At 44.3% G+C, this 15,682-nt stretch overlaps 1 protein-coding gene across 1 annotated transcript in view; it reads left to right on the top strand.

Annotated features, from left to right (window-relative positions):
* The window catches only part of LOC140721377 (macrophage mannose receptor 1-like), a 34,474-nt gene extending 25,745 nt beyond the window's left edge, over positions 1–8,729 (top strand). The window contains exons 4-7 of the mRNA XM_073036223.1: positions 1,846–2,214; positions 5,185–5,256; positions 7,666–7,794; positions 8,689–8,729. Coding sequence (XP_072892324.1) covers positions 1,846–2,214; positions 5,185–5,256; positions 7,666–7,794; positions 8,689–8,729 — 611 coding nt within the window. The remainder of the gene's footprint in view (positions 1–1,845; positions 2,215–5,184; positions 5,257–7,665; positions 7,795–8,688) is intronic.
* The last annotated feature ends 6,953 nt before the right edge of the window (positions 8,730–15,682 follow it).

The raw sequence follows: 15,682 nt of genomic DNA on the forward strand, positions 1-15,682 counted from the left end.
ATGTTTGCGGTGGAAAATCTAGAAAAAGTCTGCACAAGTCACCCAGAACAGAGGGTGGTTCTGGAAATCCCTGCCACAAACCATAAAACCATGGGATATAGAAGCAGAATTAGGCCATTTGGCCCATCATGTCTTCTCCACTATTTCATCATGGCTGATCCATGTTCCCTCTCTGCCCCAATGTCCTCCCTTCTCCTTGTATCCCTTCATGCCCTGACTAATCAAGAATCTATCAACCTCTGCCTTAAATATACCCAATGGCTTGGCCTTCACATCTGCCTCGGGCAACAAATTCCACAGATTCACCACTCTCTGGCTAAAGGAATTCCTTCTCATCTCCATTCTAAAGGTCATCCCTCTATTCTGAGGCTGTGTCCTCTGGTCTTAGACTCCCCCACCATATGAAACGTCCTCTGCACATCCACTCTATTGAGGCCCTTCAAATTTCGATAGGTTTCAACGAAGTCACCTCTCATTCTTCTGATTTCCAGAGAGTAGAGACCCAGAGCCATCAAATGCTCCTCATATGAAAAGCTTTTCAATCCCAGAATAATATGCATGAACCACCTTTGAACCCTCTCCAATGTCAGCATATCTTTTCTAAGATGAGGAGCCCAAAACTGCTCACAATACTCCAAGTGAGGCCTTACCAGAGCTTCATAAAGCCTGAACATCACGTCCTTGCTTTTATATTCTAGTCCTCTCAAAATGAATGCTAACATTGCATTTGGCTTCTTCACCACCGATCAACCTGCAAATTAACCTTTAGTGAGTCCTGCACAAGAACTCCCAAGCCTCTCTGCACCTCAGATTTTTGAGTTTTCTCTCCATTTAGAAAATAGCATACCCTTTTATTTCTCCTACAAAAGTGAATGCCCATATCCTTTCTGACACTGTATCCCATCTGCCATTTCATTGTTCATTCTCCTAATCTGTCTAACACCTTTCTCTGCGGTCTCAAAACTACCTGGCCTCCACCTATCTTCATATCGCAAATCCTTGCCATATTTAGAACAGCAGTGACCTGCAGGGTCCTGGACTCAGTTCTGGGAGGCAGGGAGAAATTGGAATCTTACTTATGATCAATTCAGACAAAATATAGTTAATGTGTAATTCAAAAAATACATGCGTCAGATTAAAATAGAACCTTCAGATCTATCTATACTTCTACTGCCTCTAAAGCAGCCAGGATAATCAAAGACCCTACTCACCCCAGACAACCCCTCTTCACTCCCCACCCCCACTCCTTTCCCATCAGACTGAAGTTACAAGTGCAGAAGGCACGTACCACTAGGCTCAAGGGCTGCTTCAGCTCTAGCCCACTGTTGAATGGACCTCTTGTACGATTAGCTGGACCTCACAATCTACCTCGTTATGACCTTGCACTTTATTGTTTACCTGCACTGAACTTTCTCTGTAACTTTTAGACTTTATTCTGCATTCTGTTATTGTTTTACCTTGTTCTACCCCAGTGCACTGTGTAATGATCTGATCTGTATGAACTGTGTGCAAGATAAGCTTTTCACTGTATCTTGGTATATGTGACAAAACTAAACCAATTCCAATACCAATGAATCAGTGAACAACAAAGACAAAATGCTGGAGGAACTCAGCAAGCCAGGAAGCTTCTATGGGGAGGAATAAGCATGAGATTTTACAGATGCTGGAAATCTTGAGCACACACACAAAATGCTGGTGACCTCAATCCCCTCTAAACTCTGACGATAAGACATTAGCTTTTTGCTGAAGTTTTCCATATATCATAGGGTGGAATTTCTTGGTACGTGTGACAAGTAAACCAATTTACCAATTTATTGTACTCTACTTTCAAACTTGCTTTCCAAGGCCTGCACCTGATTTCGAAGCTCTCGGGAAGAAGCTATCATTTGGTTCCAGAAATGAAGAGCTGGGCTCAGGCCAGAGAGCACTGCCAGAGGATGTTCACCGATCTCGCCAGCATCCCAAGCCGAGAGGAGGAGGGGGTTATCATCCACTTCGCTGCCCCCGGAGAGCGGCTGTGGATCGGACTTTATAACGATGGCCAGTCCCCCAATGGGTGGAAGTGGACAACTGGAGAGAGCTTCAGTTATAATAACTGGGCTCCGTGGTACACGGAGGATTTCAACACCACGTTTCCCATCTGTGTGTACATTGACGTTGATCAGTGGATGGACACAAACTGCGATATCACACTGTCTTTCATTTGTTACAAAGGTACTATCGCTGGTTAGCTTCACTTCAGGAAGAGTTATGTCCAGCAGCAGGATGCTGGAACAATTCCGCAGGTCAGGCAGCATCTGCGGAGGGAAATGAACGGTCAATGTTTCAGGTCAGGACCCTCCGTATAGACCATAAAAGTAGACCATAACAAAGAACAGTACAGGCTCTTCGGCTCATAATGTCATGGTAACCTTTTAACCTACTTGGAGTGTTGGAGTTCAGAGTTCAATTCCGGTGTTCTCTGTAAGCAAGTTTGTACGGACCTTCCTGTTTGCATGTGGGTTTGTTCCAGATGCTCTGCTTTCCTCCCACAGTCCAAAAGGCATAACAGTTAGTCAGTTACTTGGTCATTGTAAATTATCCCTTGATTAGGCTAGGGTTAAATCAGTGGGTTGCTGGGCAGCAAGGCTCAAAGGGCCGGAAGGCCTGTGCCGTGCTTTACCCTTCCCTCCCACAGAGCCCTCCATTTTTCTTTCATCCATGTCACTGTCTGAGAGTCTGTTAAATGTCCTTAATGTATCGGCCTCCACCACCACCCTCAGTAGTGCATTCCACACACCTACCACTCTCATGTAAAAAACTGGCTTTTGACATCCTCCTAAACTTTCCTTCACTCATTTGACAATGATTCCCTCTCACATTTGCCATTGCCATCCTGGGAAAAAGGCCCTGGCTCTTCACTCTGTATATGCTTCCTGTCATCTTGTACATCTCTATCAAGTCTTCTCATCCTCCATCACTCCAAAGGGAAAAGGCCTAGCTTGCCCAACCTTTCCTCAAGCTCTCTAATCCAGGCAGCAACCTCCTCCGCACCCTCTCTAAAGCTGTCCCATCCTTCCTGGATGGAAGGTGACCAGAAATGAACATGATATTTTGAGTGTGATCTAACCAGAGCTTTATAGAACTGCAACATTACCTCACAGCCCTCGAACTGCCTCCAAAATGATGAAGGCTGTCACACCAAATACACTATCACCTGTATGGCAACCTTGCTGGATCTCTGGTGGTGGATCCCAAGACCCCATCTGTTCCTTCACACTACAAAGAATTTTGCCATTATCCTTGTCTTCTGCTTTCGAGTTGGACTGTAAGGGTAGGAAGAGGTTGCTGTTGTAAAGAGGTGAACAGAAAAGGATGGAGCAGGTGATAGGTGGATCCAGGTGAGGAGGGATGATAGGCATATAGAGGTGGGAAGAGTAGAAATAGCGAACGAGGATGGGAGGTGAGACCTGAAGAAGACGTTGGGTCTTTTGCCATTTATCAAATGTCTTCCTTTCACATGGGATTCCATTCATCCCTTCTAATCTATGCTGTTCCTCAAAGTAATGCTATTCTCTCATTTATTTCTCTGTAGCCCATCTCACTCAATGTTGCCTCACAGTAACACCCCCAATTCTCCCAAACACATTCAGAGCAATTCACTGTGTTCTTCAGCCTGCCAACCTATAACTCTTTGGAGTGTGGGTGAAAACAGAAGCAACTTAGCGAAGTGCACACAGTGGGAGGACAGCATGCAAACTCCACACAAACAGCACCAGAGGTGTCGAACCTGGGTCACTGATGCTGTGAGGCAGCAGATGTACTGTCTGCACGACTGTGCCACATTAAAGCTGGGGTACTTTAGTGTAAATAACAGCCACAGGGATTCTTGTCTCTTTTCATTCTGACTTTTTAAAGCAGCATCCTAGAAACTTTTAATAGAGAGGAACCCTCTGGGCAGGAAGATCTCCTAGGGACCAGTAAATCAGATTTATAAAAGGCAGGTCAGGAGGATGTTAATATCTTTTCCACATTTGATTGCTCCATTACAGGAAACTTTAGAGAGAATGCAGAAAGTACTTACCAGGATGCTGCCAGGATTGGAGGGTGTGCGCTATGAAGAGACGCTGGACAAATTTGTGCTTTTTTCTCTGGAGTGACCAAGGCTGAGGGGTGACCTGATAGAAGAAGTTTAAAATGCAGGCTAATAAGTTCTTGACTTTAAAGCAGAGGTTGATGGATTCTCGATTAGTAAGGCTGTCATAGGTTACGAGGAGAAGAGGCTCGATGGGCTGAGTGGCCTAATTCTGCTTCTATGTCTTAATTGTTTTTATAAAATTATGAGGGGCATAGATAGAGTAGACAGCCAGTATCTTTGTCCCTGGGATCAAGCTATCTAGTACTAGAGAACATGCATTTATGGTGAGAGGGGATGAGTTCAAAAGACATGCACGAGACGTGGCTTGTTTTACACAGTGAGTGCTAGAGGCCGGGAATGTATGACCATTTGTGGTGGAGGTAAAGGCAGATATGAATAAAGTGTTTGAGGTGCATAGATAGGCTCATGAAATTACAGAGAATGGAGGGATATGAACCATGTGCAGGCAGAAGGGATTAGATGTCATTAGCTTAATTGGTTCAGCACAACATGTGGGCCAAGGGACCTTGTTCCTGAGCTGTACCGTTCTATGCTCTACTTAGTGGAAAACTGAACTAAGTTTTCACAATTTGTTCAAACTGGTGGCCATGAATGTGAGGTGATCTAAAAAACAGATCAAAGGGAAGAGTTTTGAGAAACTACATTTGTCAAGTGTGGTGTAGTTTGAGAAACATTTTCGGTGGGACCATGGTGCGTGGGTTTCCGCCATTGCTCCAGTTTCCTCCCACAGTCCAAAGACCTACCAGTTTGTAAGTTAAGTGGTCATTGTAAATTGTCCTGTGATTAGGCTAGTGTTAAACAGGTGAGTTGATGAAGATTGTAGCTCGTAGGTTCAGAAAGACCTGTTCCGTGCTGTATCTCTGAATAAAATAAAAGAAATGGCAGAAGTATATTTAAGTTGAGTCTCAATTACCTCATGAGTAAAAGAGCAGAAAGTGAAGAGAGTAGGCTGCAGTTACTTGGCCAAAGGCTTAATGATACGCCAACCAATAGTCTGAATGACCAGTTCTAAACTGAGGCAAAATGAATATTTCCTCTTTTAACAGATCCATTACAGCAATTAATTGCTCCTGACTCAGAGGCACTGCTTGCAAAACCTGCCAACCTTTCAGGAACAGGTAAAGACAATCCTGATCAATCTCTGCTTCAGCCTTGCCTTCTACTCCAGGTTCTGAATATTTTCCACATGGAATTTTTAAAAAAATGACTCAATTTTCAGCAAGACCTTAATGTAGCATTGCAAAGTTCAAAGTAAATTTATTATCAAAGTACATACATGTCAACATATGCAACCCTGAGATTGATTTTCTTGTGAGCATGCTCAATAAATCTATAGAATAATATCTATAATAGAATCAATGAAAGACCTCACCAACTTGAGCATTCTACCAGTGCATAAAAGACAAACACAACTGTGTAAAATTGTGCAAATACAAACAGAAATAGATAATAAATAAATAAGCAGTAAATATTGAGAACACGTGATGAAGAAAATCCATTCATTATGAGAAGGGAGGAGAGAGAATACTATGTGTTTAAACTGCTACAATATGGATCAAATCCAGAGGCTATACCAGAATAATTATATACAACCCTGAGATTAATTTTCTTGTGGGCATACACAGTAATTCCAAGAAATACAGTAGAATGAATGAAAGACCACACTCACCAGGATGGACAACAGCCAGCAAAAGAACAAACTGTAAATACGTAAAGAAAAAAAAACAATAACCATTGAGAACCTGAAATGAAAAATCATTGAAAGTGATAATGGTTCAGCATGGACTAGATGGGCTGAAGGACCTGTTTCTGTACTATAGTGTCCTATGGCCCTATGACTCTTTGGCAAAAGAGTGTCATAATTCACTCATATTCAAAGGTTTGGCCCAAGTCCCAAAGCTCACAGGGAGAGGGTACCACCTGATCAAAGATCCAAAGAGCTAGTTAGAGGCTTGGGACTACTGCCAAAGCAGGTACATGCACCTCACCAATGTCCTGAGCCAAGAGGAGTGGGAGGCAGTGACTGTCCAAGGCACGTGGCTGTGGGTCAGGCTTTACAACGATGGTCAGGCTCTGGCGAGTGGAGGTGGACAACGAGAGACGTGTTCAACTACACCAACTGGGTGTCTTGGTGTCCACTGCAGCTCATCACCACCTTCTCCAGCTGAGTATGCATCAACAGTGTGATATCCTCTTGTCCTTCATTTGTTACACAGGTACTTCTATCATAGAGACTCAGTGGCCTTTTTACCAGGTACACGTACACCAGCTTGTTAATGCAAATATCTAATCAGCCAATCAATGGCAACTACTCAGTGTATAAAGACATGCAGACATGGGCAAGATGTTCAGACCAAACGTCATAATGGGGAAGATATGCGATCTAAGTGACTTTGACCGTGGAATGATTGTTGGTGCCGCACTGGGTGGTTTGAGTATCTCAGAAACTGCTGATCTTCTGGGATTTTCATGCAGAAGCGTTTTCTAGAGTTTATAGAGAATGCTGTGAAAACAAACAAAAAAAATTAAGTGAGCACAATTTGTTGGCAATAAAGTCCTGTTATTGTGGAAGGTCAGACGGGAATGGCCAGATTGGTTCAAGCAGACAAGAGGTCAACAGTTACTCAAGTAACCACATCAATAAAGAAAATAAAGATGAGCTTTTTTGTCACATGTACCGTACATCACACACAGTGTTTGTGTCAAACCTAATCAGCGAGGTTTATGATTGGCAGCCTGCAAGAATGACCAGGGGGGATGGCCATTTATTCCCCGGAGCCTGTTTACTGTTCCTTACGATCTCTGCTGATCTGGTCTTTGGACTGAAGTTCAGATTTATTGTCCTGGGCCTTCAAAACCACGGAAAAGATACCATAAAAATGAGCTTTTCGCAGCAGCAGCACAGTACATTACAAACTTAAAAAACGTACATTATATAAAGGTAATTAAATTATGCACCACTTATGTGACAATATAAACAAAGAATGACACGGTGAAGGTTTAGGGAAATTTACTCCGCGGTAGAATTGGAATGAGACGGCAGGGTAGCGTAGCGGTTATTGCACCAGCAACCTGGGTTCAATTCCCGCCGTTCTCTGTAGGGAGTTAGTACACTCTCCCTATGTCTGTGTTGGTTTCCTTCAGGTGCTCTGGTTTCCTCTCACGTTCCACAGACTTACGTGTTAGTAGGTTAATTGGTCACAGGGGTGTAATTGGAGCCTGCTACCTCTAAATAAAAAATAATAAACCTGTCAGCAGTGGGGGAGAAGTTGTTGTTGAAACTTGAGGGGTGGATCTTCATGGTCTTGTACCTCCTGCCTCATCCACAACCTGATGAGTTGGTGCAACTTGCTGATGGTCGGCGTTGAGGCAGTGGGCTGAAGGACCATGCCTATGCTGTGTGATCCTATGACACCCAGATCCTGAAGAGCGAATGTATTTCTAATGAGAGGAAGTTTGTCTGGAGAACCTGAGCATGTGGCTGAAATACCTGGTTTTATAGAAAACATTGTTCTTCCTTTTACCAGAGATTCCTGTGCCACTCAGTGCTGAGGGACCAAAAGCCTCAAGTTTACAGACAACCACCACAATAGAGAGAGAAAAAGATAATTTCCAAACTTTAGAAGCCTTCTTAACAAACCTCTCTTCTTCTGGCGGTAAGAGTATTCTCTTGGCTTTTGACAATGAAGATATGTTTTTATATGAGATTTTTGAATCAAATGTTATCATGGAAAAAATTTTAAATCTTCACTTTCATGGGAGTTCATTGAGGCCTTCTCTGCTACCATCTCTGCTGCTGTTCGATATGTGCTCACCTGGACCACAGCCATGTGACCATCCTGGAAACTTGTCTCCACCGCCATCTTGTGCCCTTTTCTTCCTCCAATTGGTTCCCAACGTCGCATTATCCCCCCACACCCCAGCCAGACACCTTCTCCCCTCACCTGGTTTCACCTGTTATCTCCCTGTTTGTACACCCTCCCCTCCCAGCCATTCCCCACAACCCCCACCCCCACAACCTTCTTACTCTGGTTTCTTCTTCTCCAGTCCAGATGAAGTGTCTCAGCCTGAAACCTTGACGGTTAATTCCTCTCCACTGATGCTGCCTGACCTACTGAGGTGCTCCAGTATTTTGTCTGTATTCATCAGGATTTTTAATATCAGGGGCCACCTGATGGAAGTTTATAAGATTATGAGAGGTATAGATAGGGTAAAAAGTCAGTAACTTACCCCAGGGCCAAAATGTTGATATTTGAGGGTGTGGAGGGTAAATTCAGAGGAGATGTGTGGGACAAGTGTCTTACACAGAGACTGGTGGATACCTGGAACCCACTGCCGGGGATGGTGGTAGAAGTAAGTTTGATAGAGACCTTTAAGAATTTCTTAGATGGGATCATAGATGTGCAGAGAATGGAGGAATATGGACGTTGTGTTAGGCAGAACAGATTGGTTTGGTTTGGCACTGAATTACTAGTTTAATTAGTTTAGAAAAACATTTTGGGCCAAAGGACATGTTCCCGAGTCATATTTTTCTGTGTTCTGTGCTCTAGTTACCCAGAATTATCCTGCGTTTTGGCCAGGCCTGAACTAACGACTAGCATCACCAGCGTTCTGGGTTCATTTCCCACTGTAGGGAGTTTGCGTTCTCCCTGTGCCTGCGTACGTTTCCTCCAGGAGCTCTAGTTTCTTCCCACATTCCGAAGATGTATGATTAGGATTAGTGAGTCATTGGTATTCTGTGTTGGTGACACTTGCGGGCTAACCCACCCCCCCCCCCACCCCTAGCTTAATCCTTACTGATTTAATTTGAGACAAATGATACATTTCACTATATGCTTTGATACTTCGTTTAACATACGACAAATAAAGCTAACTTTTATCTCAGGCCAGTATTTATTGCACCGGAGAAGGCAATGATGCACCATCCTGAAATGAATGGTTCGCTCACTCACTTAGATTGTGAGTGGATCTGGAAAAACTTACAGCCCTGAACAGGTTATGATGGCAAACTTCATCGCCCATTGGAAGTGAAGAGAGAACTGAGACATTAACATGTGAATGAAGCCTAGGACCCTTGCTGGAATATCTATGCAAAAATGGGTTCATCTAGGTGGGGTAGGCCCGAGACACATCGAAATTTGATGACTCCAAATGCAGGCAGATTGCAGAGGTTTGAAGCAACGATAAATGGGTCCGGTTATCCCGCTTTCAAGGATTCTAAAAATCATTCTCTCAATATTTATTTATTTATTTTCTTTTATGTATTTCCACAGTTGCACATCGGTTGTTTCTGTGTAGTTTTTCATTGATAATATTGCATTTATTTGTTCTATTGTGAATACCTACAAGAAAATGAATCTCAAGGTAGTATATGTCACATAGATGTAATGTGGTAATACGTTTACTTTGAAATTTGAACTTTGGGAGAAATGAGAGAGTGAAAATGGTTGGTGGGGATGGAGATGGAAATGTGGTTCTGGAGGACAGAGCAAAGAAAGTAATGCTGAAATGTGGATGACTGTATTCCCAGCCAGTGTTCCATTCTTGCTGAGGCACAGAAGACGGCATCCATCATTCTCAAAATGCTGGTGGAACGCAGCAGGCCAGGCACCATTTATAGGAATAAGTACAGTCCTGACAAAAGGTCTCGGCCTGAAACATTGACTGTACTTCTTCCTATAGGTGCTGCCTGGCCTGCTGCGTTCCACCAGCATTTTGTGTGTGTTGCTTGAATTTCCAGCATCTGCAGGTTTCCTCGTGTTTGTATCCACCGTTCTATCCGGATGTATCATGGCTTGGTACAGCACCTGCGCAGCAGAAACTGCAGAGACTTGTAGACACATCTCAGCACAAGACAGACGACTGCTCCCCCTCCGTGGACTCTGTCTACACTTCTTGCTGGCTCAGTAAAGCATAATCAAGGACCCCAACCACGCTGGGCATTTTCTCTTTTTCCTCTCCTATTGGGCATAAGATACAAACGCCTGAAAGCACGCACCACCAGGCTGAAGGACACTTTCTACCTCACTGTTACAAGACAGATTGTTCCCTGGAACTATAACTTGGACTATTTACCTTGTTATAATCTTGTATCATATTGTTTAGCTACACTGCAGTTTCTCTGAGTCACATTGTTGTTGTTTTCCCTTGTTCTACCATAATGCACAGTGTAGTGATCTAATCTGCATGAACCGTCAGCAGGAAAGACTTTCACGTTGCCTTCTCGATAAGTCTCAGTACATGTGACAATAATAAAAAAATTCCAATTCCAATTCCCACCACCCTTCACCTGTCTTCAGCTGTCCTCCTCTTCCTGGACACCCTGCTCTGACCTCCTGCTGGCTCTGGATATTTTCACTGCTAACTGCCAATGAGACATCAACCATCTCGATTTCACCACCCCTCCCTCCAATTCCAACCTTGCTCCTTCCGAATGCACTGCTCTCCACTTTCTCCACAATAATCCTAACCTCACTATCAAACCTGCAGATAACGGGGGTATTGTAGTAGTCTGGTGGACTGACCTCTACCTTGCTGAGGCCCAGTGACAACTCTCAAACACCTCGTCTTACTTACCCCGTGAACTAAGGAGCACCAGGCCACTGTCTCTCACACCATCACTGATCTTATTAACTCTGGGGATCTCCCATGCACTGCCACCAACCTCATAGTCCCCTCACCCCGCACCTCCTGTTTCTACCTCCTACCCAAGATCCACAAACCTGCTTATCCAGGTAGACCCATTGTTTCAGCTTGTTCCTGCCCCACTGAATTCATATCTCCATACCTTGACACAGTTTTATCCCCCCGGTTCAGTCCCTTCCTACCTACATCTGTGACATGTTCCACTTTCTTGATCTTTTCAATGATTTCAAGTTCCCTGGCCCCGAGCATTTTATTTTCACCATAGATTTCCAGACCCTATACATCTCCATCCCCCATCAGGAAGGCCTCATAGGTCTCTGCTTCTTTTTGAACATCAGACCCAACCAGTTCCCATCCACCACCACACTCCTCCATCCAGCAGAACTTGTCCTCACTCTCAATAATTTCTCCTTCAGCTCCTCCCACTTCCCCCAAACAAAAGGTGTGGATATGGGTACTACTGTGGGTCCCAGATATGCCTGCCTTTTTGTCAGCTATGTGGAACAGTCTATGTTCCAAGCTACAATGGTGTCACTCCCTCACTTTTTTTACGCTACATCAATGATTGCATTGGTGTTGCTTTCTGCACCCATGCAGAGCTCGTCAACTTCATGAACTTTGCCTCCAACTTCCACCCTGCTGTCAAATTTACTTGATCCATTTCTGACAGCTCTCTCTCCTTTCTTGATCTCTCTGGAGAGGGATTATTCACTGATGTCTATTAAAAAACAACAGACTCTCACAGCTACCTGGACAATACCTCTTCCCACCTGTTATCTGTAAAAATGCCATCCCCTTCTCTCAATTCTTCCATCTCCACTGCATCTGCTTTCAGAATGAAGGATATGTTCTCCTTTAAAGAAAGGGGCTTCCCTTCCCTGTCTCCACCATCAATGCTGCCCTCAGTTGCCTCTCTTCCATATCACGCACATCTGCCCTCATCCCATTCTCCTTCCTCTTGTCCTCACCTGCCTCCCCACCAGCCTCCCCGTCCAGCACATAACTCTCCTGAACTTCCATCACCTCCAAGGGGATCTCACCACTGCACACATCTTACTCACCCCCTAATTTCTGCTTTCCACAGGGATCGCTCACTGCGTGACTCGCTTGTCCACTCATCTCACACCCCCGATTTCCCTCCTGGCACTTACCTTTGCAAGCAGAACAAGTGCTACACCTGGCACTACACCTCCTGCCTCACTACCATTCAGGGCTCCAAACAGTCCTCCCACGTGAGTCAACACTTCACCTGTGAGTCTGTTGGGGTCATACACTGTGTTCGGTGATCCCTCTTGTATGTCGGGAAGACTGGGAGACTGCTTCACTGGGCACCTATGCTCCATCAGCCAGAAAAAGCGGGATCTCCCAGTGGCCACCCATTTTAATTCCATTTCCTATTCCCATTCCGATATGTCTCTCCATGGGCTCCTCTACTGTTGTGATGAGGCCACACTCAGTTCGTAGGAGCAACACCTTGTATTCCATCTGGATAGCCTCCAACCTAACGGCATGAACATCGATTTTTGAACTTCCAGTAATGACCCTCCCCCCTTCTCTATTCCCCATCCCCTTTCCCCTCTCTCACCTTATCTCCTTGCCTGCCCATTGCCTCTGTTTGGTGCTCCTCCCACTTTTTCTTTCTTCCATGGCCTTCTGTCCTCTCCTATCAGATTCCCCCTTCTCCTGCCCTGTATCTCTTTCACCAATCAACTTCACAGCTCATCACTTCACTCCTCCCCCTCCCAGTTTCAACCTATCACCTGCGTTCCTTCCTCCCCTCCCCCTACCTTCTAACTTTGACCCCATCTTTTTATCCCTGCTGAAGGGTCTTAGCAAAGAATGTTGACTGTTTACTCTTTTCCATAGACGCTGCCTGGCCTGCTGAGCTCCTTCAGCATTTGCGTTTTTCCATCATCTGCAGATTTTCTCTTGTTCAGGAGACATCTTTTGCTGGTTCCAGTTTCAGGGGAATGAGGTGGATCAGAATGTGGTTTGTTGGGGGCATTTTGGCAGCAGCAATCACAAATTTGTCAGGTTTAACAAAAGGTAAGGGGTGTATTCATTTGGAGACTGGATAACTGCATGGTCTCTAGCAGTTAACAGGCATCTCTGGAACCACTAGTATCTACTTCACTGGATGAGCCCTAATTGCCCTTGAGTAAAGGGTGGTTATCCAGCTTCTTGACCCATTGCATTCCTTCTGAAGACAGAGGTCATTCGGTAGAGGTTTCAGGATGACTGAGTATTGGTTTCCAAGATGGTGTGCAGCTTGGGGTGGAAGGAGAAACTGTAGGTGTTATGAAGGATGACTGACTTGCATAAGCAGCTTGGACAAATAACTTCACTGTATTTTGTCAATGGTGCACACTGCACGCTGGTTGTGGAGGCTGGATCTGTCCAGGGTGCTGGATGGGGGTGTCAATCTACAGGGCAGCTTAGTTGCTGAGCTTTCCAAATTTGCTTGGATCTGCACTCATTCAGGCTGGTGGAGAGGGTTCAGTCTCAAGAACAAGGAAGTGGGGAGAGTTAGGGAAGGGAATCCACAATCAGTACTTAAGTAAAGGGGATTTCTTCTTTTTCTTTGTTACTGTGTATGTAATCAAAATGGCTTCTTTGTTTTGTTAAAAGTAGGAATGCTCCTTTGTTGCGAGAGAGTGCTGGAAGCTTGTTTGGGTTAAAATTTACTGATAATGAGAATTGTATTCCTTTGTAAACCAATTGGGATTAATGTTGTTCTTTCTTCTGAGTCTGTAAGCGATTGTTGGCGGGCTTTTGGGGAGTTGGCACGAGGGGTTGAGAGAGAGAGGACCCGATGCTGTAAGCTGGGCGAGGAACGGACCCCAAGGGGGGGTCCAAGGCCAGGAGGTCGAGGAGAGGAGATGAAGCTAGATGTGCTTGGTTGACCACTTCGGGTGGTCCTAAGCTGCGAGTCGAGGAGTTCGGAGGGGATCAAATGGTGGCCAGAAGACTTCAGTAATTGAGCTCCAACAGTTGTGCACGAAGTGGTTTGGACTTTGATAAGTTTGGCACCTTTTCTTTATTTTTTTTCCTTCATATATACTGTATCATTATTAATCACTTAGTTATAGTAACCTTTATAAATTGTACTCATTTAATCGCATATGGTGTACTGTCTGTTTTTGGGCGAGGCGAGGACATCACACAGCATCCACACCGGCTGATTACCCAGTTTGGCGGGGTCGAAGGCTGCTCCCCCTAGACGAGAACGAGCTGAACGAGCCTGAGGTGACCCGGGGGGTTACACTTATAAGGACTGGAGCAACACAGGAAAAGAATACTATTAATTCACTGGATGTGGCAGACCAATTTAATATCCTTCCTTAACTGTCTTGTCTCCTTAAACGTACGGGCTTGTTGGGGTTCTATATAAGAAGGTTATGAGTTGATCTGATTGAGGTGTTTCATTGCCATGTGGTCTGAGCTTAAAAGACAGAACTTTCCATCTCTGAAGGACAGTAATTCATAGTTGGTTTATTATTATCACATGTACTGAGATACAGTGAAAATCTGTTTTGAATGCCATCCATGCAGATCATTACAAAACATAATTTCATTGAAAACAGAATGCTGAATATAGGGTAGAGTTACAGAAGAAGGGCTGTGCAAGGCCCACAAAGTTGTAGACTGAGAGATCAAGAGTTCTGCTTTATCGTAGAGAAGTCTGATCACAGCAGGATGGAAGCTGTCCTTGAGCGTTTTGGTCTGTGATTTTGAGCTTCTGTACTGTCAGCTGGGGTGAGACAATAGAATGGCCAGGATAGGTTAGGTCATTGATTATACTGGATGTGTTCCCAAAGCAGTGGGGCATCTAGACAGAGTCCATGAAGGGAAGGCTGGTTTTCATGAGGGACATTAGCAGGCTTTTATAAGGTGGTGTCTTCATCAGTATTGATATGAGTTGATGAATGGGGAACAGGAAAAGGCCCATCAATGCATTTCCATCTCTCAATAAGATCATGACTGTAACCTCAACTCTCCCCTTCTGTCCACCCCAGTGACCTTGATCTTTAGGGCCATGAGTCTGTGGAACTCAATTGGTAGCAGAAGCAGAGTCATAGAATATTACAACACAGAAATAAGCCATTCAGCCCATCTAATCCATGCCAACCTCATCTTCTGCCGAATCCCATCTACCTGGACCCAGACGATAACTCTCTGACCACTCCCATCCATGTACCCATCAAAACTTCTCTTAAATGTCACAATCTACCACTTCAGCTGGCAGCTTGTTCTGCTCTTTCATCACTGAGTGAAGAAGTTCCCCCTCGCATTCCCCTTAAATATTTCATCTTTCAGATTCAGATCTATTATCACTGTCATATTTTGTGAAATTTGTTGTTTTGCAGCAGTAGTACAGTGCAGGACAAAAACAATTGCTAAAGTTAAAACAAGAAATATATAATAAAAAAAGAGTGCAAATAGAGAACAAAGTAGTGAGGTAGTGTTCATGGTGGAGGGGAAGAAACTTTTGCTCCAATGTTGAGTGTGTATCTTCATGTTACTGATGGTACTAATGAGAGGAGAGCCTGTTGTAGATGGTGGATTCTGCTTCCTGAGGCACCACCTTTCATTCTAAGCTGAATTTTAATTCTAGTCTCTTCCAAAACCTGAATGTATTCACCCTACAAGACCCTCTTAAGGGACTTGTAGATATATTTTCAACAAGCATGGAAGATGGATCGTTACCTGGTATGTGGAGTCAAGTTTACAATAAGACCCTCTTATTGAGTGATAGAAGAAGTTTGAGGGGCTGAGTGGCCTATTTCTGCTGTCTGGGCCATATATTGGGATGTGACTCTGCATTAATATAAGCAAAGCGTGAGCAGCCTGTTAAAACAATGTAGTTCTCCTGGCAGAGTTTCCAACGCTTTCCAATGT

Source organism: Hemitrygon akajei, chromosome 2 (assembly GCF_048418815.1).
Source record: "Hemitrygon akajei chromosome 2, sHemAka1.3, whole genome shotgun sequence".
In the NCBI taxonomy this organism is placed as follows: Eukaryota; Metazoa; Chordata; class Chondrichthyes; order Myliobatiformes; family Dasyatidae; genus Hemitrygon; species Hemitrygon akajei.